The sequence below is a fragment of the Vanacampus margaritifer genome, chromosome 18, assembly GCF_051991255.1.
Source record: "Vanacampus margaritifer isolate UIUO_Vmar chromosome 18, RoL_Vmar_1.0, whole genome shotgun sequence".
Lineage (NCBI taxonomy): Eukaryota > Metazoa > Chordata > Actinopteri > Syngnathiformes > Syngnathidae > Vanacampus > Vanacampus margaritifer.
In genome coordinates, this window is record NC_135449.1 from 11,163,131 (window position 1) to 11,187,922 (window position 24,792).

Sequence of the window (24,792 nt, forward strand, 5' to 3'; positions counted from 1 at the left end):
GTTACTATAGGTAGAGATAGAAGCTAGGTGTAGGGGATTCCGGGTATACATGCTGTAGAACTGAGAGAACAAAACACAATTTCCCAAATCAAGCTCAATTTGATGTCAGCTGAGATTGATGGACCAAGCATCAGTGAGCTTTGTACATACGTGCACTGATCCATGTGTATGCACCTTCAGCCATGTTCCGGGAATCATTAGGCGAGTTGGGTCTTTCAACGTCATACGCCCTCCTCCAGGTGACCCAGCTGGGGCGGATCAGACCTAAGCTTGCATCCAGATGGTTTCCTACTTTGATGGTATTGCTGTCCTCTCCTTAGCAACAAGTCATCTGGAAGCTCTCTCTGCCACATCTGCGGATGACTCTCCCCTTCCTCAATGATCCACTGCCTGAGGGCTCTGCCTTAGGAACTGGCTCGGAACCCCTACGTGTAACCTCCACTGGGGTGCACGTCACGTCAATACCTCCCTTGATACCAGATGCCCATTTGTACAATGTACTTCCTTTTAAAGACTTCCACAAGCAATATTCCAGCTGATTTGTTAGCTTCTGTGATACTGCTTATGTGTTGGCTCCACATAGAATTTCTGGTGTGTGAGTGGTAGGCTGCTACATCAACTACTGTCTCAGCAGAGACAAAGGGCCAAGACTCCTCATCATTTCCATTATAAGCTTGAAAAATGCCAGTTCCTGTTTGGGTGGTAATCCAATATCCATGTTGATGGTGGTTTATTGTAATCGCTATTCGAGTTCTTCACACTTCCAACTATCCATTTGATAAAGCGCTTTTCTTGCTTAGGGTGGTGGGATTGAGCCTGGAGCATAATTTAGCACGAGAAGTATGGAACATTCTACAATGGTTGTCAACCTATTGCAAGACAAAGGACACATATAGACAAACGAACATTCACACCTATGAACAATTTAGAGTCTTCAATTAACTTAACATGCATGATTTTAAAACAAAGGCCAAAGTATAGAGTGACCAGATTTTCAAAATAAAAAATTGGGACACTACAATTTCGCTGAAAATCAAACAGACAATAAATTCTCACCAAGAACTATTGCTAACAAATTTAATCACTAGTCAATATGGTGACCTGTGGTTGTGTTATTGCTTTAGCTAATGCTAAATGCTATCCTGGTTGACAGTTCAACAGTGCTTAACAATACAATGCACTCACCATTATCCAACCATTATATTTGCTCTTCTTCATCTATTAGAAGCTGGCTGTGCCAGTGACCTTGCGCTGGTCCCACATTGGATCATTGGAAATATGCCATCAGAGAAGCTCCGCTTTCGTTGGGTCTGACCAGCGACCACAGCATTAGGCTAGTTGGACTACATTTCTTACGATTCTTAGGCATAGAAGCAGGAAGTAGTTCTAGTTCTGGTATGACAAAAACATACCTTCTCGCAATTAGATGAATGAGAGTGCAAATGTGAACGTGAAAGTAAATAAGAAGGAATTTAACAGTTAACTTCCTTGTTAACTGGTTTATCGTATGAATCGCTATGACAACTAACATACCCATGGCCCAAACGATTAGCTTGCTGACTGGGACCTGTGCAAAAGTGGGGCATAACAATGGGGCTGGCATAATCGGCCGAGGCTCAGGACACAAGGCTCAAAACCCGGGACTGTCCCTAAAAATGGGGATATCGGATCACACTACCAAGGTAAGGTACCCAGAGAAAACTCTCCACAAGAATCCAAGATTCAAACCCTGAACCTCAAAACAGTGACGCGTGCCAAACACAAGTCTACCTTTCCCATATGAAGCCAAGAATGTGTTCCTGGGCCTGCCCGGTAGTTTTCCGATTTTTTTTCTGATGCCCCTCTTGTGTGACATTGTGCACAACATTCCAAGCCAAACTGTACATTTCTTCCCACCTTAAAAGTCTAAAGCAATAAATCACTGTTAATTTGGAAAATATGAGGTTAGAATTTTTATCCCACCTGATTGTTTGGTTGAATAACTTTTATGGTACATAAACAGAATCATAAACTGGAGACATAGCGTCACTATTGGGCAGAAAGCTCCGGTCAATTACACTTTTTTGTCTTTTTTTTCACAAATCAATACCATTGGTCAGTTCTGTTTGTGTTATTCTAACAAAATTAGTGCCCATTTTTAAGGGTTGAAAGTGGCTTGTTCTCTTTTCTTTGATGAAGCAAAGTTGTTGATTGAAGTATTTATTTATTTTTTATTATTTTTTTATTTTACTTGAGACAGGATGTATAGCAGATAAGCACAAGTGCATCACATATATGTAATGTGTGAAATGTGTGTCACTCCTGATCCCCTAATGAAATCCATCAACTCAACCAGGGTGTTTCTGTCTATTGGTTCATTTTGGGGTTATGATAAACAACTGCACTAATGTGTATACAAAACAGGTTCTACATATTTAATTTGGAGAGGCAAACACCAGGTTTAAGTGTATGGGTTGAAACATCTGCCCACTGACACACTCCGTGCTCACATGCATCCCCCACACATATGCTGTAGGATAGTGTTGTTGTTTTGAGAGGAAGAGGGGTTAATTACTTGCATTCTTCAATTGGAAACATCTTTCCACCTGCCCCCCTCAATGAATCTTTAAAAAATAAAAAATAAATTCTACACCCTACAAAATGCTCCATGCATGGTTTTGTGTGACTTCGAGTTGCAAGTGAGACAGAAACAGTTCCATTCAAAACATTTTTTGTTTAGAGCACAGGTTAATAGTGGAAGTAGAAACTTGGGGGGGGGGGGGGGACACAATGCCGACCAGCTGGAGGGAACTTGCAACTCCCAAGCAATGAAAGAGGACAAGAAACCACCAGGCACCAGGAGATAACAAACAGAAAAAAAAAAAAGCAAACAAGGTTAGAAAACAAATTAACTGGCCAATATAAGCACAAATAAATAAATAAATGACAATAATAATAAGCATTTTGTTCTAGTACCATGTAGTGTTAATTTCGTCAACGAAAACTAAACACAATTAATTTCGTCAACACACATTTTTCACCGGACTAAAACTAGACTAAACTAGACTAAAACCCTCATTAATAAACAATAACTGAGATTAAATGAGTATGTATTTTCGTCGACTAATGAAGACGAGACGAAAAAGTACTTCACTTGATAAAAACTGGACTAAAATCTATGGACATTTTAGTTCATGAACAGAAACGAGACGAATATTATATGATTTTGTAAAATCTTGTCTCTGCAAATTTTGTCAAATCATGTGACACACAGTGACACACACCCTTTCAAATCTGCAGCTAACAAGTGCAACATGCACAAACACATGGGACAGACAGGAGGTGGATTCACAGTTAAGGATTAAAAAAAAAAAAAAGTTAATTACAATTATAATTTAACATTAATCCAATAATAATAATGTGACTGCTAACTAATGCTAATTCACTAGCTCATAGCATGGAGCCATAGTAGCCACTGTAATTGTGTGAAGTTGTTTTTCATCAAAAAGATGAGAGAAAATCTGACTAAAACGTTGACAGATTTTGTTGACCAAAACTAGACAAATAAAATTATGTTTTCTTGGACTAAAATGGACTAAATAAAAACGGGATGAGGTTGACTAACAGTGATAAAAACTACCAAGCGTGACGGAAATTGGACTATGAAACTAAATTTTTTTAAAAAAAAAAAAAAAGACGGCTAAAAAACACTAGTACTATGCTACTATTTGGTTGCTATGAAAATAGCCTTGTCTTAGCAATGAATGAACTGAAAAAAAAAAGACAACACTAATATTATATTGTAGCCTCCAACTCTAATCACTGAAAATGAACTAATTGCCTTTTGACAAGTCAAGCTTTTAGCTCTTGCACTTCAACGGGAGATTTCAATGGACTGTGTGGCCAATTGAATGCTTTGTAAAGGGCTGCTCGTTCATTTTGATAGAGCTTTGCTGCCATCGTGTGCTTGGAATATGGAATGTTCCTTCAAGTGTGTGTCTTTTTCTCTTCAGTAGTCTAACTTGTTGCTTAATTAGTCAGTGTTCAGCAACCTAAACCACTGTTATCTTGTGCATAAAAATGTATCGAATTTAATAATGCACAGAACTTTGATTGTCATCTTGTCCTGTTTGATGTTATTAAGAGTCCATCATGACCTCCTTTGACAAATGAGATGGTTATCTTCTTTAGTTTGTGAATTTAGGGTTATGGTGACAACACAGGGATATAGTTACATTTTAGATGGTTTTGTGGGGGCCGACTAACTTGATAAGAAACCAAGAGCGACAACAGATATGAACCCTCGTTACCACAGCTGCACATAAGAATATATAGTTGTATTCATACTTTACTTGGAAAACCACAATGCCAAGAAAAATGTCAGTTCCACATTGATGTGGTTATAAAAATTATTTTTGGGGGGCTTTATATCCAGAAAGCGGTTGGTTCCTCCCATATTCGCAGAGAAAAAAACAGTTTAGACTGTTACAAAATAGATAAATATAACTTGAATAATGCTATAAAGCATTGTACTCGGGATGTGCTACCTGTCTAATCAATGTGGCATTACCAGAAATACATTGAATTAAAATGAAAATTTGCATGTTCAAAACAAACTATTTTGAGTAGAATGTGTGAACGTTTGTAAAATCTCACAGTGACAAATTCCAATGTACAATGTGTAAAACCAGCAACAGTACAGAACATTTTTGTTTTTTGCTACTTTTTTACCATTCATCTATTTTCATGTATTTTCCATCCCACCTTTATTTATTAGGGTTAAAGGTGGAGCCTATCCAAGCTGTCTGTGGCAGGATTTACAATGAGCTAGTGTTGACAATCAACCATTCAAACTTTAATTTTAGGTACTGATGGTTTTGAGGATTCGCACTCAAAAAACAGTTTAACTCATTAACCCCCAGCCATTTTCACTGAAGCAACCCCCTTTGCTCCCGGCTGTTTTACTGGATTTTGACTGACTTTACGAGGTCCACAGAATATTGTGTTCTTTTGCTATAAAAACATGGAACCTACCAAACAAAAGATTAGAGTCTCTTCTTTCATCAGGAAAACAAGTATATTTCTATCTTTTTCTGTTTTGCAGCAATTAGCATTAGGATATAGCTTCACGTTTCATCATTATTCACAAACCTGCTGAAAACACTGGCAAAAAGAGCTTGTTGCAACATGGCCCTGGCTGATCTCTTATACTCTGCTGCCACCTGCTGGCCGTTTTTTGCTATGTCTACCATTGCTTTAAGTGACCTCTTCATGTCAAAAGCTGTATCAAAGCCTTCTGTATGCTCTAACATAAAAAAAAACATAAACGTATAAATATGTTTTTGGGAGTGCAGGACAAAGTATTTAAAAAAGTATTTATACGTTTTGGGGTTTGAATGAGTTAATTTCGAAATGACAAACAATGCAAACAAGATAATATCCATCTATCCCATTTTCTTAACCGCTTGTCCTCACTGGTTACCAGCCAATCGCAGACAAGATAATATGAATGATCAAAAATTAACCAAACAAATTCACAAAAGCGCAAAATAACGGTTGACATGAACTGAGAGCGCAAACAAACGCACAGGAAACAAGACATGCCAATGAAGAAATCCGTGAACTGACCAAACCAAACTGACGGGCCAATAAGAGACACCTGGACGAGACACACATTGGCTGAGGGAGCTGATTGGATGACACAAGGGACACGGTTGACAAGCACAGGTGGACACAGACTTAAAAAGACAAACAATGACAACAGGGATACAAGAAAAACATGGCAACTAAAATCTACTTAAAACCAAATTCCAAAACAAAATATAATAACCACATATAAGCTGTAAACAGAATATATAATTGGTAAGCATCATCTTAAGACAAAAATGAATTAATTTATCCATTAAGCCATTTATCTTTACTGTTTAGCTCGAGGGTGTGGGAAATATATTTATCTTTCCCGGAAGCTGCTGCCATCTGCTCGTGTTTTGTTATTAGATCATTGCAAGCCGTCTATTTCTGTGCCGATTGGCAAAAAATAAAGCCGGGCGAACGCCGAGTTATCCAATGTGTCAATAATAAACAGCTTGCCGCGCGAGTATGACTCATCTAACCTGCCGCACATGCGCTTTTCCTTCATTGGATGATTCCAAGGCTGTCACTGTGTTTTCAATGGGCCTCATTAATACAAATGGAGCCACTTGCTTATCTTCCTGTGGCTGGGAAATAAATAAATTGTACAAACATGAATGGATTTGACCATAACTTCATTCATGGTGAAAATGTGTATTAGAGGCGTGCTAGTAAAGTAATAATTAACAGTAAACATTTGTAGTAAAAACAACGCTTGACCATGAACATTTATTATTTTTTTAAAATGTATTTTTATTTTATTATATTTTCTGTATATATATATAAATTATTATTTATTTTTATTTTTATTTTTTTACACCACCACTGTTGTTGTGAATAAATTCATTCAATTTCATGTGACAAATATTATAATCTACATTGTAAATGTAGGTCAGTGCTTCTGATTGTGTTTGGGCCAGCAGAAATGTCCTCGCTGCCACCACCGAACAATATTGGCCAACACATCATGATATTTGTTCAAATTGGCCGCTGCTCTGGTTCTTATAAAATTCTCTCTGGCTTTATTTGCTCGAAATACGTTCAGCGGCCCTCGGGATATTTTGGTGCTGGGAAGAAGTAGGAGAGACTCATTCATACTATCCATCACCACAGCAAGGCCTAGATTAGCTGCCGATTTACATAACCAGGTTCACACTACTGCTGTGGTATGAGCTGAAAAGCCCAAAATAGAAACATAAAAGAGCCAATTTCACAAAGAAAATGCAGCCAATTACTTTCAGTGGACTCGCTAGCAACAGCATCCGGGCAACAGCCCAATGTGTGTGCGTGCGTGCGTGCGTGCGTGCGTGCGTGCGTGTGTGTGTGTGTGTGTGTGTGTGTGTGTGTGTGTGTGTGTGTGTGTGCGTGTGTGTGTGTGTGTGTGTGTGTGCGTGCGTGCGTGCATGCATGCTGCTAACATAATTTGATGTGTCCCTAACCCAAGCCATTTACTCGCCTCCTTAAATTATGACAATTTCTTTGAATACCACATTATTCCTTTGGAGTTGCCATTTAGAAAACGGGCTGATCTAATGTATGATCAATACAATGAGCATAAAAGAACGCACGCTTGAATTTGCTAACGTCTCATCTAAATCTTCAACCGCATTCGCGAGATAATGGAACAATGACTAAGTTTAATCAAAAGATTGCTGGGAGAGCCAATCTATAACTTGATTGCAGCTCTGGCACAGAATACCAATGAGGGAAATGTCAGATTTCTCAATGCTCAGAGAGAAGATTGACCTTCCAGACAGAAGTCAACTGGAATATGTTTCAGCTAGTCAAAATCTTCAACAGGATAAGAGCAAAATTAACTCGATTGATGAATCAATGTAAATATATACACTATAGTGTAGAGTGTGTGACTTGTGATTTTCCATCTGTCCGAGTGTATCAGTTCACTGAGGATGACAATCATGACATATGGACGCGTGGTCCCATTGATGGATGGATGGATGGATAGATAGATAGATAGATAGATAGATAGATAGATGGATGGATAATTAGTGACTATGTTTACAGTTAGATAATTAGTGACTACATTTACGTGACATTTTTAGTGATGGCAAAATCGAAAGTGTGTTTTGGAACATACCGGAACCCAGGCGGAATTTGTGATTCAAATCGCGTTCCTAAATCTGTCTCAGAATCAGGATGTCACGTGACAGTTGCCTTCCGCGTTCCATTCTGCCTCCAAACCTCGCATTGTTTCAGCAAGTGCCTTTTCTAAAATTAAATAAAATCCGACCATTGCACTATATTGAAATGTCTTCAATCTGAAATAAATCCAACCTAAGTATGCTTTGTGTGTAAAATTGCCCTGCTGATTCATCGCCCTACATGATAAAATGTCAACACCCTCTTGAATGCTTTGAATGTGGCGGTTGGTTAAGTGGTAATGCACCTGCTCAATGGGCTGAGAAAAAGGTCTGTTATCCAGGTCATTTTTTGCAGGTCATTCTTTTTCCTCTCTAATACATTGTCAAAACTTGATGCCCTGTCTCAAAAAAAAACTTTGAAATGTAGTTTTTGATTAAATGTGATAGCGCTGGGGGTTTCATCAAAGCATTTAAGTCATGTTGATAGGCAAAATTAAAAACAAACCTCAGTATCAGCAACAAAAAGCTAATTTGTACTTCTACTTATTTTGACGGGGTGGGGGTTATTCAGTTTTTGTTTCCCATGATATGATTTCTCTCTCTTATGCCGCCCATTACAATTACAGCCCGATTGCCAGTTGTGTAAATTAGGTGATGACAGACAGCCAAAAGTTAGTTTCCTTACTGGGGAGCTGGCAACACTGATTTACTGTTTGATTGTAATATTTTACACTTGGCCACCAGATGTCGCTCTGGGGAGATGTTTCGAACAAAATCACGTCTATATGCGTCATGATGTTGTCCATATGTGTCACGATGCGTCCACGGAACGGCGTGGTGACTGTCGATGTGTGGCGTAGAGGACCCAAAAAACAGGGAGGCAGGAGAACCACGGCAGGAGTGCGGGTTAGACTGTTGTCCTTTATTGTATAACTCAAAATCAAAACGACAGAACAAACTCCGGGGGTGACCGTGACAATCGGCAATGATCCCACAAGGGACTGATCACCACCCGGGAATTAAATGCACACACACAAATTAGGGGATTAGTCACACCTGGGGCCAGGCACAAGTGGCTGAGGGCCCGGATTGGTCAGCCTGCGGAAGGGCAGGCATCCACTCAGGACCAATCGGGACCCTCAACCAAAGCCAGCTCTACCCAGACATGACAGTACCCCCCCCCTTAAGGGACGGATCCCAGACGTCCTAAACAAAGTCACCGTCTGTAGTGGGACCCGGATGAAGGCTCCAGGGACTGCAGCGGCACAGGCGATGATGCCAGGGGCTGCAGCGCAGGATGTACGCCGCCGGAACTGGAAGCGGGCACTGTACGGGGGCCGCCAGAACTGGCAACGGGCGCTCAACCAGCGCCGCCGGAAACACTGGCAACGTGCGCGCCGCGAGCGCCGCCAGAAACATCGGCAAGGGCGCTGCCATCAACGCCGCCGGAAACACTGGCAACGTGCGCTCCGCGAGCGCCGCCAGAAACAACGGCACGGGCGCTGCCATCAGCGCCGCCGGAAACACTGGCAACGGACGCTACACGAGCGCCGCCAGAAACATCGGCAGCAAGCGCTGCACGAGCGCCGCCAGAACTGGCCACGGGCGCTCCCAACGCGCGGCTGGAAACTGGAAGCGGGCGCTGCATGCGCACCGCCAAAACAGGAACGGTACCTGCCTCTTGATCCGCTGGGTCCGTTTATGGTGGGATCATTCTGTCACGGTCCGGCCACAGAGCGGAGTTGAGTCTGTCGGCGTGTGAAGTAGAGGACCCAAAATGCAGGGAGGCAGGAGAACCACGGCAGGAGTGCGGCTTAGACTGTTATGCTTTATTTTACAAAACACACTAACCAAGGAACTAGTTAGCATAAAATAACAAAGGAACTGAAAAGGTACAAAATCAAAATGACAGACAGCACTCCGGGGGTGACCGTGAAAAGCGGCAATGATCCCACAAGGAACTGATCACCACCCGGGAATTAAATACACCCACACCAATTAGGGTAACTAATCACAGCTGGGGCCAGGCACAAGTGGTTGAGGGCCCGGATTGGTCAGCCTGCGAAAGGGCAGGAATCCACTCAGGAACAATCGGGATCCTCAACCAAAGCCAGATCTTCCCAGACATGACAGTATGTATTTCAATTGCAATGTATACGGGACAAGACCTGGACTCAGTCACTGGCAAGGGTTCGAAACCGTCACATTATATTAGGGCAACAGGAAAAAACGCGTTCTACAGTACTAAACATCCCATAAAGTTTAGTGTTGTACAAAACCCTTCACGAGGCTGAACTATTAAAATAATCCTAAAGGCAAAACGACGTACTGTGGATTAGTCATCACATACAATTAATATTGCCGCCAGTCGTCTGTTAGATAGCATCTTGTTGTAATCCATGGCTTTGTTAAAGCCTTTGTCAAATATCAGTTTTAGCCTCACCTGCGCTTCAAACATATGTCAGCTTTAATCCGTTGTCATATAGTTAGACTTTAGAAACTTGCGCTCAGAGATTTGCTTTGTCTTCCTTTTGTCTAATTATTTGGTACGTTCACAAGGCTTCTTATCTTTCATTGACTTTCTCGTCCATCTTGTGCAGTTCGAATGAATTCTTTTCATTCTTTTTCAGCGTCTGTGCTTGGAAGCGTTAAACCGATTTCAGGTTTGCGGAGGTGGAGGGACTCAACCTTACAAATGGTCGGAAGAACCATTGTTCCGTAGTGTGGGTGTGTGGGCTACAAGAGGACGTGGGTTCAGACAGAGTCTAAAGAGCTAATGCAACAAAGAAGAAACCTACTCCATTTTTAGTGCCCTTGTGCCTGCAGCTCTTCACTTGCAGCGTGGGCTGCGCTGTGATTCTCCACACGTTTTACTTTCAAGGGATGGCACCTTTTTGAAGGGTGAGTTTTAAATAAAACAATCGCATGATGCATACTTTAATTTGCCGTAACTCCAACTTTAGTGGCATTATAGCATTTAGCAGTCACCCCTCTTTCAGCTCTGGAAAGTGAACGTCTCTCAGCTCATTACATTTGTTTAATGAGCCAAACGCTTTGTTTTACTTAATGGTCAGAGTCATTACAGCTGCTATGGGAACAAGCGCCCAAAAACTCTGGTAGACATAAAAGTAGAAAGTGGATAACGCATTAATGTTGCATAGTTTTGAAAAATGTCTCTGTAATTGCACCTTAACAAAAAGACTTTTCTCCTTCTGGAAATCGGAAAGAAAAAAAAGAACAAAGGAATAAAAACAGGCAAAATCGTATGCCCCCCCGCCCCCCCCGAAAAAAAAAAAATCACGCCCCATAACAACCTGTTGCCATGTGAAGTTGCTGCCAGGTGGCCGTGACAATGTCGAACATCAAGGTAAAGCACTCGACAAGACGCTTTCTTCATCCTTCATTACTACGGATATTCTTAATCACAGCTATCTGACTCGAATCATGCAATGCAATCTCATTAACGTCAGTTTAATAGGCACATTACAGACACCAATATCACATTCCCACTCTCACTCTGACTGATAATTATTTTGCTTACATTTGTACACGGCTTCCCCTTAGTCTCTACAAAATCAACAAAAAATTATATTAATATGTTTTTAATGAGAAACATATCACTCTACAGTATAGTGTTATCAGTAATGACAGAATAATAAACTTTCTCCTGCAATGCATATACTGCTGCTAATTCTAAGCTACCTGGGGGCATTATAGGATAGACATATGGATAAAATGTATTTAACTCTTTGACTGCCAGACGTTTTCAGAAAAGGGATGCCGTGGGTGCCAGCCGATTTAAGCATTTTGACAGATTTTTTTTTCAGTTTTTTTCTGAAAAAAAAAAAGCATTTTGACTGATCTTTCAAGGTCCACAGAAAATTTTGTGTTTGGACTATGGAAACACACATACTACAAATGAAAGATTGGACTATCATCTTTCATCAGAAAAAAAAGTTTGTTTCTACCTTATTCCGTTTTTCAGTAATCAACAATATAAAATGGTTAGTTTCACCCAAATGCTGTTTTGAAACAAAAAACGGAGAAATCAAGCTTTTTATGAAACAATATTATTTCATGCAATCTAGTGAATTTGACACCTTTTTTTCCCATGAATGATGCCACAAACACCTAAACAGTGCTTTACTTCTGTAAAACACTATCACCAACAATGAAAAAGTGTTTTTTGATAGCAAAATACGTTTATTTACATTCAACAGTGTAACAATTTGGCAAACTATTTACAAATCTGTGCAACCGTGGTACTATTTACAATTGTGTGGATGTTTCAAATACAGTTTTTCTTTTTGTAACACTCCCCTGCGTGCAAGGGGACGCAGCAGGATTTGCACAACAAATTAGTTTCACTGCGATGGCCCCTTCGCGTGCAGACGCTACACTTTCTTGTTGGCTTTTTTTTCTGTGGAATAGCAAGTATATACTGCAGTGTGTGTTTGGCCATGTTGCCATCAAGTCTACTCTCAGGATCATGATACAGTGACGTTACGGTGGTGTTACGTCTGGCTTCCTCATGTCCTTCAGTTCCTATACCGGGTGGTAAGAGATGTTCTGATCCATCTTATCCGCTCCATTCATGGCGGCATCGTAGTCCATAACCAGTGTCTTCTCCGTGATCAGACTGTACCCACTCCTCCGATGAATATGCATTGGACTCGGGGCACTCTTCGTCGTCCGATTGAACGTCCGCCTGTGCAGAAGCGCTCGGTTGTGCTCCGCGTTTTCCGGCGTTAGCATCGCTAGCCGGTGAGGCTTTATGACATGATCACAGCCGCCGCGTCAACGCTTCCAACTTCGGCGTCAACCTCGGAGTCACCATCATCATCATCGTCGTCATCGATGTGCTCTTTAGCACTGGTTGATGCTTCTCTTCTTTGAAAAAAACGATCAAGCGTGAGCTGCTTGCCACCGGTCGCCATTTTTGCTTTCTCAGCCATTGTCCCCTCAACACTCTAGCTCCGCCTCACGTCTTCTACTACTGACGCCTACCCGATCTTGTCCAAAGAGAGTCATCGCTGCCATCTTAAGAGTGCTATTGGTAAACAATAGCTATCCTTGCCTGTTGTCACATCGATATGCTTTTTGGACATTATTTCTGGGACTTCTACCATGGCTCTTCTACCATGGGTAAGTACGTTTTGTGTTTAAATAGTGTTATTTTGTCATGCTTAATTTATTCTTATTTAATTTTTTTTTTTGGGCTTTTAAATGTCCGACTCATGTCAAGCTATATAGTTAGCTTAGCTAGCTTACCTCCCTAAAAAAACGAGTTCTCAAATGTTTTTATTTTAAAATATACCGGATCTACTTTGATGCCGACGCTTGACTTCTTGTCCGGTTCACGTAATTTCTTCAGCTTCATGAAAATCCGCATGCGGCGTTCGGAAAAAATAGCAGCATCGCATCCCTTTCGCACCACATACGCACCACACTGCAGCTGGTGTGAATTGACACGCAAACTCAAATGCTTTCTATAGTGAGAGCAAAGCTGCGGGAGCCCGAATTACGGGAAACAGCGACGACCAACTGCAACTGTTGGAAGTAAGTGGCTGTCGACCCATTGGGTCTGCCACGAGCTGCAACCGCCACCAGAGGCTAACTATGTTCGTGGGATTCTTCTCCTTCAGGCACTCGTAGCAGAAACATACTGGCATGACCTATGTAATATAATTAGCGATTACTAGACAAAGACGATTATACAACAAAAATTATACACTGATGTGATCGAACATTTATTTTGCATGTTATTGTGGGCTTTTAAATTGAATGAATTACTAGTTCACCACTAGATGGCGCTAAATAATACACACTGTAACTATTTGTGCTTACTAGTCAAATAAAACAACGTTCCCTAGGTCCATTAATAATTTGCATTAGTGTGTATATGTACAGCGAATGAGGTTATTTGTAATTGTGCATGGCCATCTTCAAAAACAAAGCGCCTCATTGTTAACAAACATGCGTAAACAGAGGACCAGCGGAACTGTAGTCTCCCTGTTGACAAAAGCCTCGCCGTCGGTGCGTTCTCCCATGGCGCGTTGGAACGCTCACACTATCAATTATGAAAGGACGCTAAAAGAGTGACCTCCTCTTACAGCACCCAGAAGAAGCAGGAACACAGGGGAATTCCTGCCACAGTAACATCAGTATCACCTTCGCTGCTTTGGCTTTTGTGGGTCAACTGTAATGCCAAGTTGGTCTCATCCTTCACTTGACACTTAAGTCACATGAAGTAACACTTCTATGTATTTATGCCGAGAGATACATTAGGGTTTGCTGGGATACACAATACATTAAGATAAGGGTTCCTGAGACAGTTATAGATCTGATCATAAGCAACCTATGACATACTATCAATGGGTGGAAGCATTGTGTAAAAAGTGGAAGTACGGATAAACAAACAGGCTGTCCAGTTATTTTTGCAGACAAAAGGCAGCGCTCATTAGTGCATAACTGTAATGTTACACTGACTTGGCGGGCTTTGTGAATGTGTGGAATGCACTTAAATATAAAAGAGGACTATTATTTTTGTTGAAAATAAAAATTCAATGACGCGCGGTTAAACTGTGGGAGTAACTATGACTCAAGGTAGCCAAATGCCTCGTCATCTAATTAGTGACGCGCATGAATCTACCCCGGTATGTGCGCTGGACACAGGAGGGGAGCGGTTTGGGGCAAGTGTGCGATCCCGTGTCCGCTTACGGTTTTAGTTATTGAAGCTGTGACCTCCCCGTGGTCCCACTGGTAACGAGCTTGCTCGCTTAACGCAGCGCCCTAGGGAGGATGTGCCTGATCAGCTGCCCCTCGAAACTAAGATCGGGTGGCGAGGTCTCCCACCAAAATTTAGGTGCCAGAAAAGGATACCCAGTGAAGCTGGGAGTGAATGGAAACGGAAGCCTCAGACCTAAATTCTAGTGGAGTACAGCGCAGGATGCAGAGGCGTCTCAGTGGGCTGGGAGTGATGAGTGTTGCAAGGCATGGTAGATGGATGCCCAGTGAGACTTGGTGGGAATGTAACTGTAGCACCAGGCCCAAACCCCGGTGGGGTGCAATGCCAGATACAGAGATACCTCTGGGTTGTTTCCTGTGAGCAGCATGTTGTTGCCGGCAGGCTGCTTGTGGGGGAGCCCCTGTGCCCAGGGTCGTCATGCTGTGATCAGCCGGGGAGGGCGGTGACCACCGCTTGGTGACGGCCCTGGAACAGCCTGTGCCATGTTAGAAGACGGTGGGAGTTGGGAGGCTTTCAGCACTGTGAAGCTCAGCGAGATATCAAACAATTTCATCTTTATTCTGCTTACAGTAAGACGGGTAGTTGTTGGAGAAGGCGCTGAAGACGATCGGAGCCGGAGGGACCCCGGAACCTTCGAGGAGGCCGATGGGATGGTTCTGAGAAGATGCGTAGCACCGGCTGATGGTTTGTTTGCACACACACACACGTACGTACACCGTCGACGGCTGACACAAAAATGACGAAAAGCTGCGTTGGGCGATGAAGGCGCCGCCGGAGTAGCCAATTATTGACGCGCATGAATGGATGAATGAGATTCCCACTGTCCCTACCCACCATCTAGCGAAACCACAGCCAAGGGAACGGGCTCGGCGGAATAAGCGCGGAAAGAAGACCCTGTTGAGCTTTTGTTGAAAATAATTTGTATCATAATTAGTAATCCATTTGAGAGGGCCACACTTTGAGGACACGCTGACAAATGTCAGATGAACTTAGTTTTAATTGGCCATTAATTCACCTGCTCTGGCAAAATTCGGCTGTGATGCTAACGGTTTAGAAGCCTTAAGAAGACGACCTTTTATCAAGGACAGTAAACAAGCCTCCCATTCACACCTAGTTACTGCTAGCACAGACAGTAAATGTCTGCGGTGATATATAGCTCCCTCTCAGCACAATGGGTGGCATTTCCGACTAATTTGTGGCTGTCATAGATTATAGATTATTTCTAACTCAAATAAGAATAAGGATTTTACATATCTGCTACCTCTGCCGCCATTATGATCATTTTGTCCGTGTATGCTTTTGTTTGTGTGCAAACAGGATCACCATTTGGGTCCTAATTTCCATAAAGCTTTGTGAAGGGAACTTGGAGTTGACACTGGATAAAGGTGTAGATATAGTATACACACTGTACATCATTAAAAAGTGATTTCAGTTCTGAAGTGAGCTCACAGAAATGGCTGAGCCAGTCACAAGAAGGAGTCATGCCATATTGCCTATGACAAAACTCAAACCAGCGTCCATGCGTCTGGAACATTTCACACAAGTGACAGCTGTATCTGCCCTCTCTAAGAGCAGTTTTGTGTATATGTTCTCCAAAAATTTTATGCAAATGGCCCAAGTAAAATAAAATATATCAATACTTTGATGTTTTTAGCTGTCGTTCCTAAAATTCAATTTTCTGCAATTCAGCGATATTGTTTGTTTGCCTCATCCACTAACACTTTCACCAATTCCATCACTTCAAATTTCATTTTGCACTTGCAGTTCTCGCCCAAATGTTTCATGGTGAAACACAACAAAGCTACCTAAAGCCTATATATTTTTTTTTTTTTAAACGGCAGCCTGATTTGTTCCTTTCTCAGTTAAGTTGAACTGAACACCAATCATGCCTTCTGGAAGTGGACCTGCCACTCCATTTACTAGCAGTAAATGAATCACTAATGGTAGATTCAGATTGTTATCATTGACTACGTCATTTGTTTGCAGTGAACAAATCACTCAATGAACGATTCTGACCTAAGTGATTCAAACCAGTTTCCACCTTGCAAGTTTACGCTTTCATTGGCTTTCATTTCTCCAACGTAATGGCTAGTTTTCAGTCAAGCCACATACATGAAAAGCAACAAACTTATCTTTGCAGATGAAGCGGAATAAAAAATATTTGTCCTCTTTGCGTGTTCCAAAACTTGAAGACAAATTTAATGCAAGAAAAAACACCTTTGCAAAAATGATTTTAATCTAACAGAGATCTCTGGACATCGTGACAGTCTCCAATTCATCACTTAACAGGTGGAATTCAGAGCGCCGAATGTGCCTCTTCCGCGTGTAAAATGGCTTCTTATAGTTAAAACCGACCGCCTCTCTTTCATTTGTAGACAAACATACTCTCTGGGTACTTTTCCATGAGCGATGGCGAAAACAGAGTCAGGGGTGCGTGTTCGAAACAGATTCTGTTCTCAAGGACCAAATGTGTTTTCCCACAGAGAAGGAACTTCTAGACCAAATAATATGTCCCAGCTTAAGGTCAAATTATACCGAGATCAACACCACCTGCTATCCACGTCCACAAAACATTTCGACAAGGTTAATATAAAGAATTAAAATGTTAACAATGTATAACAATGGTTAATATATGAAAATAAAGAATTTAAATGTTAATAATATCTAACACAGACTACGCATAAAGAAAACAGGAGACAAAAGAGGGGGCTAGACTAAGGAAATGGAAGTGTGAAGCAGCCTACGAGATTGTTTTGATAAGCATTCAAATAATTTAAAACAATTCTACAAAAAAAATGTCAAACAGGCTTTCTCTTTCATGAATGACATTGCATTGTCAATGAATGCACCATCCCTTAGTAAATGATAATGTTACAGAGTGAACGTGAACCTCAGGGCTAAATCATGAACTGAATGAAAATCACTAAACAATCTTTCCAACAAATCTTAACAAATAACTAATTCTAGTCGTTCATAACAGTCAAATGAACTGCTGTTCACTTCACTCGTCTCCACCATTGGTAGCACCTGTTGCCAATTTAGCAACTGCTATTTAGGACCTTATTTAAAGATCGCAATCTTATTAAATGGTGCGCGCAACATGCACACACCAACAGCATGTGCTAGTTGTTAGCGCAAACATGTAATTAAGCGCCCACTTTTTGGTAAATTTAGTCAATCAGGCCCTATATTTACTATTTGTGGTAAGTACCTATCAATGCTGTCACCCGCAGGAAATAGCATTAGCATCAGTCTTGGCCTTTTTTAAATAATTACCTTTTTGTATTTTAATCAACAGAAGAACACATGCAAGCATCACAATCTAACTCACACGGAGCAAAGCTAGGTGGGAGATACCAAAAGCCTATCAGATATAGAGGTCTAGCTTAGCAGCTTAGCATCAAGCTAACAATAAAATAAAAGTATTTTCTGTAACTTTCTTTTGGGGGAAAAGGTGTTGAAGAAAATGATTTTTTCTCCGCGTGTTCGTTTTCTTTCGGGTAGTAAGAATGTTGGTTTATCCGAATGCAGGCTGGAGATCGATGAACAGTTACTTTGAAGCTTTTATTTCTACAGAATATTCCGGGTACAAGTGAGTTCCAGACAATGACTGCAGCCTCTCACAAATGCGAAGATTACAGTGGACTTACAACATTCTTATACTATCTTGAAGGGCGGTACCACAAAGCCCCCAGCAAACAGCCCACCCGGAGTTCACCGGACATGAGATACTTTAAAGACATCATACTAACACATTGACGTCAATCACAGACAATGGCCCATTGTTGTGGAAATAGAGGAGGTCCTTCAGACATGCCGGCACCCGGCATGAGATAAGACTTTAAAGAAATCATTCAAACACATTGACTTCAACCACAGACAATGGTCTATTGTTGTGGAAATAGAGGAGTCCCCCCAGACATGCTGGCAACTGGCAGAAATTGCGATAACACTCACAAAGATACATCCGCAGAATAAAGCTCTACTGAGGAAATAAGGAAATTAAAACAGTTATGACTAAATTTGGGCAGAAGACCCTCTTCAAAGGGGTAGTTGTTTAATTGCTGTAATTTATTATGCTTCATTTAATTCCTCAAGGGGAACAATGTTGTACCTCTTGCGCTACGGTTCATATGTTTGCTACCTTGCTCAAAGGGCACCTCAACAGTAGTCAGTAAACTTTTTTGGGGGAGGTCCAGTGTCCAAAGTGTCGAATGACTATATAAATCAGGCATCACAATACTCATCTGGCATTACTGCCAGAACTTGGCGTAGGTATGCGGTCTACTTAGTGACATTTGATTATTTTACTTTGCATTCATCATCTGTGCAGCTTGAGTAGACAAAGGCCGGATGAACAATTTCAACAGTCCTCTTCCCACACTCCAGGAAGACAACCTGAACTGTAACAGTCCATCAGAAAAACTGCAGTGCAAATGGCCAATTACTTGTCAGAATGAGCTGCTTATCACTCTTTTTCCACTCACTTTCGCAGTAACTTGCCCCATAATAGAAAATCACTTCCTCCATCCTCAGCATATGCTCCTGTGAGACCTCTACTAAAACAAAACCTGGGGAAATAAACTCGGGCACCAGAATTTTTCCAGTGTTTCACGATGAGGGCTAAGTCAAGTTAAATCTGCACACCTACGGCATAGAACAGAAACCACACACGGTACATTCACAGACTACCAGGGGAGGCTTGGAGGCTGGCTAATGTGTCTCACTGTCAAGGGGAGAGGCGTGATAAACATGGACACATATTGCATTTGTGAGGCAATGTCACATGGCGGTTGGTCACGCCGTCATGCAGGGGGTTGTGAATGACGCACACAGTGGAGGTTGGGAGGGTGCGATAAAAGAAAAAAACATGCAGTAGCAGATAGTGTTTTTATATCGCTGGCGTCGGGCCAAAACTTTGTACCTACAAAATCATCACTTTTCAGGAGACCCCAAAAACAATGTATTTCAACCATTAACATCTTATCATCAAAGAGAACAAGCCATTTTCAACACTTTAGATTGGTCAATAATTAGTAAAAATGACACCCACACTTGCGGATGACCAAGAGTATAGATTTTTGAAAATATTTTAATTTGCCAAATTGTGACTTACAAGGTTTTGGCCCGCAGCCAGCGGTGTGTTGCCTTTAATTGCGCGAGAAAGTACAATACTGTATTGTTAATTTAGTAATTTGAATGGGCGTTAAAATGACGCAGTTGACGCAACATGAATTTTCACAGCCAATCAAGGCAACATCAATACCGTGATTGTGGAAATCATGCGCTGCAGACAAAATAAAATATCCTAAAAATTACAAATAAAAATGTTTACTTACTTAATATTCAAACGTACTATTGCTATTATGTAGCGTTCGAATATACTTGCAAGTACATTTAAGCGTATCTAAATATGTTTGAACGTTTCTGCAAGTACGGTCAAACATATATGTAATTATACCCCGAGGCATTAACGTAAATTATGCACCGCAGAAACATAAATCTTAAAAATTATGAATAAACATTGTTTATGATATAAACGGCCCCATTTAGTAAAAGGGCAATTGCAGTTACATAATAATGTATATGATCTGGTGCCATTGTTTTTATTTTTTCAATTTGAATTTTTAAAAAAAAAGTCTTGTTTATGTTTTTATTCCATCTGTGTACATAACACTTTTTCAAGCTGAATAATACATCAGCCCCCCTGAATGAGAGCACTCAGCCGTTAACGTCACCCAAACCCGTCCTTCCTGAGACCTCTCAGCTTTCTGAGCCAATCGGACCGCTGCAAAATGTCTACCTCTTCCGATAAGCCCCTCCCCTCTCTCATCTGTGATTATATATACCCCGGACAATGGCAACACAGATGCACACGCACGCACGCCGCAGCTCGTGCTACGAGGCTGCAAGGAAGGCATCACACATTGATGGACAGTGACGAAATACGGTGAGAGGAGATTGTGTGGAGCTAAAAATAACTCAGCCGCATCTCTGTTTTGTGTTGTCTTTAATTCCTATCCAGTTAATTGCAAATATGTTTTCAAGCAGAAATACATTTAAGCTTTGTGTTTCTATTGTAATTTTTGAGCCTTATTCTCCTCCTATCCTTAAATTTCCAGGCACATGCTGGCAAGTATTGAGGGCAACAACCAGAACAAGAGTGACACAGACAGTAGGGGAAGCAGCTTGCGTTGTGGTGCGAGCTCCAACAGCAATCAGCCACAAACACACGCTGTGAGGATCCCCTCTGCCAACGGGCACCCTTTCCCGCATCGCTACCCAAGGACACTGGCTCGGAGATGGGCTGCTCCTCTGGCCGCCAACCCCCTGCCCCGGTCCTTCACCCAGACTTGGACTGCAGCCATGGCAGCGAGGCAAACACCTTACCCCAGGACTCGGAAAACCAGAATTTAAACAGCTCCGCAAGTGTGGAGGGACAAGAAGTCAAACCTCCGGAGTCTCTCCCCACACTGGAGCGGCTGGCTCAAGCTACGGGCGGCACAGAAAAGTCCTGGTACCGCTGCGTGTTCCCTTTCGGGGTGATTTCGCTGGTGATCGGGATGGCGGGCACGGGGGTGACGTTCACCTTCAACAATCTGCTCCAGACTAAAGTGGTGTCGGTGGCGTTGCTTTGTATCGGTGTCGTGATGCTGCTGGTGGCTGCCGTCTGTTGGCGGGCCCACAGACTGAGGAGGAGGAAAAAGAAGGAGGGGGGGTTCTTTACCACTGATCTGGGTACTTTGTGATGGAGGGGGTCGGGCTTATCCCAGATGGAGCACTTTGAGCCAGACCTCCAATTACAAGGACAGATGAATGACAATACATTTGGACAAGGGGGTGTTGTTATAAGTTTGGTGTAATACTGTGACTGTACCGTATCATCACAACTAAACAGCTAGCAGAGGGATCGCCACCATCTTGACCACTTAACTAGAGTGTCACACTTATAAGTCCTGATATTGAATCACCAACATGCCATCAAATCTATTGATAGTTTCACCCAAAAGTTGCCTCCTCGTGTCAGGGAAATGAAGTAGAGATATGCAAGAGTTATAAATACATCCTGATCCTTAACCTGAAACTTCATACAGTAATGTTTACCTATAGGTCAACAATTGTGTAGCAAGGTAATGAACTGTTAAGCTTCTCTGTATGCTGACTGTTGATGTGGATAAGGTAAAAAAAAAAAAGATGTGGAAAATGCAACCATGGCATGATCGGTTGTTTTCTGAACCAACCTCTGTGTTGGAGCTTGGGCGCTGGGGTAGGAAACTCGGGTCTTTTCTCCCTTCCAACACACTTGATTCAAATGATCAGCTCATCAGCAAACTTTCCCTTATAGTGACATCACCAGGTGTGTTGAAGGAGGGAAACATCTAAAACTAGCAGGACAGCGGCTCTCAAAGACCGGAGATCTCTGCCCCTTAGATAGAACCAATTGTATTCACGTAGGTCTGACTGATCTAAAACCGGCTTCAAATGAAGTCCAGTAGTTATACTTTAGAGTGTTGATTCCAAGAACTGTCAAAACACCAGAGGTGGGCACTTCCATCTCTCCGAGTGCCCACATTTTCAGCCAGTGCTTTATGACGTAAAGCCTAAAAATATATATATACGGACTGAGCACAGACTGAAGCAGGTTTTTGTCCTGTGATCCAGGTCAGTACAGACGGGCTTTCTCAGTCCGTGTATTTTTTCGCACTGGCCGAAAATGTGGGCATCCGTCAACGATGGGGCCGACGTAGAGACGGAAGCAACCACCTCTGCAAAATACATTGTAAATGATAAAAGAACCAATTTTCCAGCTAGTAAATCTACACAATACCATTGATACACACAACCATGGTAACAGCCCTTCTTAAGGTAGCTTTACTAGTTCCTGGTATTCCTCTTCATCTATTTACTAAACTGCAGGTGTTTACTAGCAGTAAAGGATTTATTACAGTTTTAGTGGGTGGTATATAGCCAAATTTGGACGATTACTTGTGACAGTAAAACCTTGAGTTTCACTGAAATAGCAGTAGGGGAGTCAATTGTGTCAAGCTACTATAGGATAAGTGTGCATTATAAAATATTGTTATGTTAAAATAATGTTATTAAAGTTAAATATATTATACCGAATGGCATTGTATTGAACATACGTAAAACCAAAAAAAACAAAGACGTACATACGTGATACTGAAGTGAAACAGTCCTGATTGATAGAAAGTGGGCTCCTCCTTCTAAAATGGACTTTTCACATCTTTTGGGAAATCAATAAAAATCATTTGACGAAACTAATTATACTTGTGTGGACAACTTCTAAAAGCAACACTCTCAAAAGGTCAACACTTTCCCCGAGCTTTGTTGAGATAACCGCCATCCAGCTGCGCGGAATCAATAGAAACGCCCGTGAATAATGAAGCCTTGGGGGAAATGGACTATGTTTTCTGTTCCTGAAAATGAAATTGCTTTGCCTGTCATATGCCCTCTTGATGGTGGCCCTTTTGTTGTATGGCAAGCAAATCCCATTCCAGACATAGCTCAGTAAAGCAACATAAAAAAAAACAGCACGACGCGGTTCGCTTGATCCTCGCTAAATCAGAGGCTTCTGCCACTGACATTAACAGTTGGTGAGGGAATCCCATTCAACCACTTCACTTTCCAATCTCCGTCTATCCATGAAAAGACTCACGCCTTGTCCGTTTAGATCACATGAGAAATGGATACGGTTAACGTGGACAATAGCTTAGCTAGTGGTAGCATTTGTGCTATAATGCTATACCTAGTGCTGTACTTTTTTGAGCGCCTAACAATAAAATGTTGAAAGCTAAGATGAATGAAGCGATAGTGGAGCCAACATGTAGCATGTAGGTCAGCCGGTGTACAGTAAAGCACAATGTTGTGATGATGTAATAATGGCTTTTAGCAGCAGGTGATGTGGTTACAAGACCCAGCAGCATCTACTTAGCTGTAGCAATGTATTTTGATCGTTAATTGCTTCGATTAAATGTTAAATGGGTGCTACATGTGGTCCTTTTTTTTTTTTTTTTGCTCAGTAAGACCCTAATAAAAACAAAGACTATCAAAATCTAAAATATCGTATGTGTAAAAAAAACAAAAAAACACGAATGTACAACGAACAGTAAGTGTCTTATTTGTACAGGCTGTAAAGATGCATCTTCTATTTTTAATATTAGAAAAAAATGGTGTATTTGTATTTTGAAAACAGGCCGTTTTCATTTTTGTTCATATTGTTTTTACCTGCAGTGACGTGAGCAGAAAATGTTTTTACGATAATATGTCACTACTTCAAGTAATTGAATGGGGTACAATAAAATGAATTCAATTTATTGGCATGAACTTGTTGGCTTGTTCTTGAGTGTAGTGAAGTGAATATATACAGGTGCTCGTCAAAAAATTTGAATATCCTCGAAAAGTTGAATAATTTCCATAATTCCATTCAAAAAGTCAAACTTTTATAGATTATAGATTCAGGGCCCGCAATTTGAGTGATTTCAAGTATTTATTTGTTTTTTGTTTTTTTTTACATAATTTGGGCTTCCAGCTCATAAAACCCACTAAAACAAGATGTCAAAAAAATTTGAATAATGTGAAGAAATCACCATGCATGCGTCAATCTTCCTTAAACCACTGCCTCGATGCGCCGTGGCATTGCCTGGGGGTCCCGGAAGCCCAGGCTTTTTTTATGCTTGCTGTCATCTCTTTGTTTTTGGGTCTGGTGGTTCTCGTTTTCCTCTTGTAATACAGTAATATCAAGAAGAAAATCAGGGCCACCAGATATATCTTATATCAAATCTTATTCTGTGTTTAATTTGCTTGACATATGTGTATTTCTGCCATTCGCGTGCTGGAACACGGAAATAAAAAGTGAAGCTGCCCGGGTACATCTCATTTAGCACCATCCAGGGGAAGTGCTGTCGAAATGCCACTTGCTGTCATTTTAAAATGTAGCAGCAGGATGGATCCAACCATTATTATTCCCTTTTTACTTTTATTTGAAGCTGCAGATGTGTGATTTACACTGCAGATAATACAGATCAAAGTAGGCGATTTTGTGTGATGCGCAGATGGGAAAACAATCGCTACAACAAAAGCTGTTGCTATTGGCAACTCCCAGAATGGCAGAATTGCAACATTAGCATCTTTCTGATGGCCTTCTGTCCCTTTAGATTTTTTTATTTTTTTCCGAAAGTATTCAGGGACTATTTGAACATAATTTTGCTTTAGGGGCATCTTTGGAATGATGAGAGCGAATTAGCAACCAGCAGGAAAGCAGATGGGCTGCTGGTGACGGTTGGTGAGCTTAAATATTTGAATAGTCATCAG

At 41.4% G+C, this 24,792-nt stretch overlaps 1 protein-coding gene and 1 long non-coding RNA gene across 2 annotated transcripts; both read left to right on the forward strand.

Annotated features, from left to right (window-relative positions):
* The first annotated feature begins 12,577 nt into the window (after window positions 1-12,577).
* On the forward strand, window positions 12,578-16,068 carry LOC144038727 (uncharacterized). The gene is made up of 3 exons (XR_013289273.1): window positions 12,578-12,857; window positions 15,031-15,144; window positions 15,778-16,068. It is a non-coding gene; the product is annotated as an uncharacterized LOC144038727 (long non-coding RNA).
* A 3,943-nt stretch (window positions 16,069-20,011) lies between these two features.
* On the forward strand, window positions 20,012-23,805 carry LOC144037898 (uncharacterized). The gene is made up of 2 exons (XM_077549779.1): window positions 20,012-20,410; window positions 20,583-23,805. The coding sequence occupies exon 2, from the start codon at window positions 20,763-20,765 to the stop codon at window positions 21,207-21,209; it is 447 nt and encodes a 148-aa protein (XP_077405905.1). The 5' UTR covers window positions 20,012-20,410; window positions 20,583-20,762; the 3' UTR covers window positions 21,210-23,805.
* Window positions 23,806-24,792: the final 987 nt, after the last annotated feature.

Coding starts and splice junctions, on each gene's coding strand:
- LOC144037898 (XM_077549779.1), top strand. CDS start 20,763: ATGGGCTGCTCCTCTGGCCGCCAACCCCCTGCCCCGGTCCTTCACCCA.